The sequence below is a fragment of the Hylobates moloch genome, unplaced genomic scaffold, assembly GCF_009828535.3.
Source record: "Hylobates moloch isolate HMO894 unplaced genomic scaffold, HMol_V3 SCAFFOLD_2373, whole genome shotgun sequence".
Classification (NCBI taxonomy): Eukaryota; Metazoa; Chordata; class Mammalia; order Primates; family Hylobatidae; genus Hylobates; species Hylobates moloch.
Window position 1 is genome coordinate 3,415 of NW_026654648.1, and position 4,596 is coordinate 8,010.

Consider the following 4,596-nt stretch of genomic DNA (forward strand, 5'->3'; position numbering starts at 1 on the left):
ATACAGGCGAGGCCTGTGCCTTTTGAGGGGCGATGTAACTGAAGGCTCCCGCTCAGCCTGCTTCCCACAGTCTCTGCTCTCTCAGGTCGGGAGGGCCTTACCAAGCACAGGAACACAACATCGGAGTCGCTGCTGAGGGCTGGCTTTGTGCATGGCACTGGGCCAGGAGCTGGAGACAGAGAAATGACCTCGGTGCCATTCAGCAAGAGACAGATGGACTGTCTCATAGAGGCGGTTAGAGGGCTTATCCCAGGGTCTAAGTGCACACAATGGAAGGCCCTGAGGAATGCAGAGACGGGGATGGAGGAGCACCCCGAGCAGGGAGGAGGGCAGGAACAGCTGGAACAAGGTGTTGAAGGTATGGCCGTGGAAGGTATGGCCGTGGAAGGTATGGCCGTGGAAGGTATGGGTGTGGAAGGTATGAATGTGGAAGGTATGGCCGTGGAAGGTACGGCCGTGGAAGGTAGGGGTGTGGAAAGTACATCCGTGGAGGGTACGGGTGTGGAAGGTTCGGCCGTGGAAGGTATGGGTGTGGAAGGTATGGGTGTGGAAGTTATGAGTGTGGAAGGTATGAGTGTGGAAGGTATGGCCGTGGAAAGTATGGGTGTGGAAGGTATGGGTGTGGAAGGTATGAGTGTGGAAGGTATGGCCGTGGAAAGTATGGGTGTGGAAGGTATGAGTGTGGAAGGTATGGCCGTGGAAGGTATGGCCGTGGAAGGTATGGGTGTGGAAGGTATGGCCGTGGAAGGTATGGGTGTGGAAGGTATGGCCGTGGAAGGTACGAGTGTGGTAAGTATGGCTGCAGAAAATCGTCTCGGTGCTGCATGGGGAGCAGATCCCCGAAGCATTTGGGGTGGCTCGAAATGAAAAGAAGGGTAGCAAAAAGTGCGGCCGGCATGCGGGGCACCCTGTAGGTAAGGGGAGCCTGGGAGGACTCAGTGTTGCATTGTACAAATGGCATTTAACAAGTGGTGCCTGGAGTGGTGAGATTTGCAGGCAGTGAGGAGGCCAGGAGAGCCTGCAGGATTCCAAGCAGGACCAGGGGAGGGTGCCAAGGAGTCGGCAGCTGGGAGAAATATTTGGGACAAGGTTGCTCAAACTGGAGCCCAAGGACCTCTAGGGAGTTATAGGTTAAATTCGAGGAGTCCTCAAGTTTATCTGGAGAAAGGCCAGTTAGGAAACAAGTCTCATTCCCTGAAAAGGGCTTTGCAGTTGCTCATCTTCATTGCGCTGCACTTTTGTCTTCTTTTTTTTTTTTTTGAGACGGAGTTTCCGTTCTTGTTGCCCAGGCTGGAGTGCAATGGCGCGATCTCAGCTCACTGGAACCTCCGCCTCCTGGGTTCAAGCGATTCTCCTGCCTCAGCCTCCGGAGTAGCTGGGATTACAGGCGAAGGCCGCCACCACGCCTGACTAATTTTTGTATTTTAAGTAGAGACAGGGCTTCTCCATGTTGGTCAGGCTGGTCTCGAACTCCTGACCTCATGATCCTCCTGCCTCAGCCTCCCAAAGTGCTGGGATTACAGGCGTGAGCCACCGCGCCCGGCATGGACTTTTGTCTTTTAACCCTGAAAAGGATTGGGGTACTAAGAGATTGAGAATCGTTTGCTGGTATTCTGACAGCAGGACCTGTTTTTCTCCAAGCTGGGGAAGGATGAGAGGCGCAGTTTAGGGAGTAAAATGACCACATGCATTCAGTGTGGGTGGAGAGGGAGCAACAGAGGTGCCTCTGGGGCCCTCGGGGAACAGGGGACAGGTGCGGGCAGCGTGCGGGGAGCGCTCTGGGATCCCTTTCAGCCCTAAAGCAGGCCCAGGCCCACTTGGACTTCCTGCTCTTCTCTGTCCTGGCCCAGGAGTTTCCCTCTTCCCCTATGGGGCAGGCACCGGGGACCTGGAGTTCGTCAGGAGGACTGTGGACTTCACCTCCCCGCTCTTCAAGCCAGCGACTGGCTTCCCCCTCGGCTCCTCTCTCCGTGATTCCCTCTACGTGAGTCCGGGCTGCGGCCTATGTGGCCTGAGCTCCCTGGGCCCACTTCTCTCTCCAGCTTGGAGATGGAACCCAGAGGAAGCGGGAGTGGAAGCAGCCTTGGCTGGGCCCCTCGTCCACCCCCACAGCCTCCTTAATGTCAGGCCTCTGCCCGAGGAACACCGGGTGCCAGGCGAGGGCTGCCCACCTGCTGGGCCCACCGCTGCTTCTGCGGGGCCTTCTCAGGAGTAAAAAGCTACACTTGGGAAACCGGACTGCCATTTCCACCTTCTGGGATTAGTCTCTGGCCCGCTGGTCCCTGTCTCCTGGAGCGGATTTGGAAGGACAGTCCTGGCTCCTGTGGCCCTCAGGGAGGAGGCTGAGTCGGAACACACCATGAGAGGGCGACTCAGCGATGGAGAGGGTGTCTACACCTGCTGAGCGATGGAGAGAGGTTTCCACCCCCTAAGTGATGGAGAGGGGGTGTCTACACCCCTGAACAATGGAGGGAGGGCTCCACTCCCTGAGTGATGGAGGGAGGGCTCCACCCCCTGAGCCCCACCTAATGTGTCACAAACTTCAGGATGGGGCCCAGGGCACTGGCCAAAGAGGGGTGTGCCTGTGAGGGGCTGGTCCACAGCCAGGGATCTGCAGTGAAACAGGACCAAGCCTACCACCCGATGCAAGGGATGGCCTGAGGGGGGAGCACTCTGTGAGATTATATGGAAAGGGCTCTCCCCAAGCCAGGACACAGGAGGTGACTTCCAGGGGTTAGCATCTCTAAAGCTCTACCCTCACGCTTCTGAGGAGCTGGACCAAGGCTGGGACTTTCCTCCCCACTTCCCTCCCTGAATGCTGACCACAAAACCCGTGTGCTCAGTTCACAGACAATGGCCAGATCATCTTCCCAGAGTCAGACTACCAGATTTTCTCCTACCCCAACCCACTGCGAACAGGCTTCACAGGCTGGGACCCTGTGGCCCTGGTGGCTCCATTCTGGGACGATGCTGACTTCTCCACTGGTCGGGGGACCACATTTTATCAGGTGAGCCTTTCAAAACCTGGCAGTCAGGATCCCCCAGTAGCTGGCAGGGGAGACAAAGTGCTGTGTGGAAGGCATTGCCAGAGTTGCTGCTGTGACAGCCCCTGCAGCAGGGGACTGAGGCTTAAATATGGGTGTGGGAGGAACCAGGCAAGGGACATTAAGCTGACTCAGGAATATCCCAACCCAACCACGAAACTGACCAGGAATACCCCAACCCAGCCACGAGACTGACCAGGAACACCCCAACCCAGCCACGAGACTGACCAGGAATACCCCAGCCCAGCCACGAGACTGACCACAGGAATACCCCCAGCCTAGCCACGAGACTGACCAGGAATACCCCAACCCAACCACGAGCCACGAGACTGACCAGGAATACCCCAACCCAACCACGACCACAAGAAGACCTGCAGGTGATGGGGATGGGTGCTGACAATTCAGCCTTTGATTGTAAAATCAGGCTGTAGGGGGTCTATCCTAACAAGAGTGAGTCAAGAGGGCCCGTCCTGTGCTCCTGGACTGGGTGAATAACTCCAATCAGAGGAAGCATGTGATGAAAGCTACTGCAGGAAGTGTGGACCGTGCCCCTGCCACGGACAGGGCAGTGTGGAGGCTCCAAGAGGGAGAGACTGATGCCTGTTCTCAAGGAGCTGCAGATTAGGCATGGGGAGGTAAAAGTGGGCCCGAGTGGCTCTGCTCTCTGGGCCAGTTTGAGCTAAGAGACGCTTGAGTTCAAGTCCAGAGGTCTTGGACGTCTGGGCCACGACCCTGCATTCTGCACACTGCAGGCCTTCCTGCAGCCCAAGTTTGAATTGCACTTCACCTCAGAAGAGGTCATGGCAAAAATGCAGGCCTGGGACAGGGGAGGGCAGGCCATGTGGGTGGGCTAAAGTGGTCAGGGTCCCCAGGCAGAAAGTGGGGGTCCATGTGTAGGAGTGGGACCCTCGTTGGCTTGTTCTCATCTGCCCTCCTTTCCTAGGAATACGAGACGCTCTATGGTGAACACAGCCTGCTAGTCCAGGAGGCTGAGTCTTGGATTAGAAAGATCACAAACAACAGGGGCTACAAGGCCAGGTGGACCCTAAAGGTCACATGGGTCAATGCTCACGCCTATCCTGCCCAGTGGACCCTCGGGGTGAGTAGACCCGTGGGCAGCTCCTGGGAGCCATCTGGGAGTCAGACATCCTAGAATCCTAGGCAGGGGCTACTCTTCCAAAATCCTCTCTGGCTCTAGGAAAGATTGCTAATTACAGCAAGCCACTGCCACCACTGTTGGCCGAGCACTCACCGTGGGCCCGGCCTGCCTCGGCCCTTTGCCTACTTGACCTCACAGTAGCCCAGCAAACTGGGTATTATTAGGCTGAAACATAGCAAGTGGAATTTTTGTAAGTCAAAAATGTCTGGCTATTCGCAATTTCATGTGGCTCAATCTGGTATTATGATCCCCATTTTACAGATGAGGAAGACAATGGTTAGAGAGGTTAAGTAACTTGTTCAAAGTCACGCCGCTGGCAAATGGCAAAGCCAGGCCTGCAGTGGAGCTTCTTCTGACTCCAGCCTCTGGCTCTTAAGCACAGGCTCATCCAGT

The 4,596-nt window shown here is 56.3% G+C and overlaps 1 protein-coding gene across 1 annotated transcript; it reads left to right on the forward strand.

Moving 5' to 3' along the window:
- Positions 1–300: 300 nt before the first annotated feature.
- Positions 301–4,143, forward strand: LOC116464954 (mucin-4-like; the record flags this gene model as incomplete). Its single annotated transcript, XM_058435203.1, has 4 exons — positions 301–403; positions 1,851–1,984; positions 2,844–3,008; positions 3,988–4,143. Coding segments are annotated over exons 1-4 (558 nt in total), but the record flags the coding sequence as incomplete, so codon positions are not given.
- Positions 4,144–4,596: the final 453 nt, after the last annotated feature.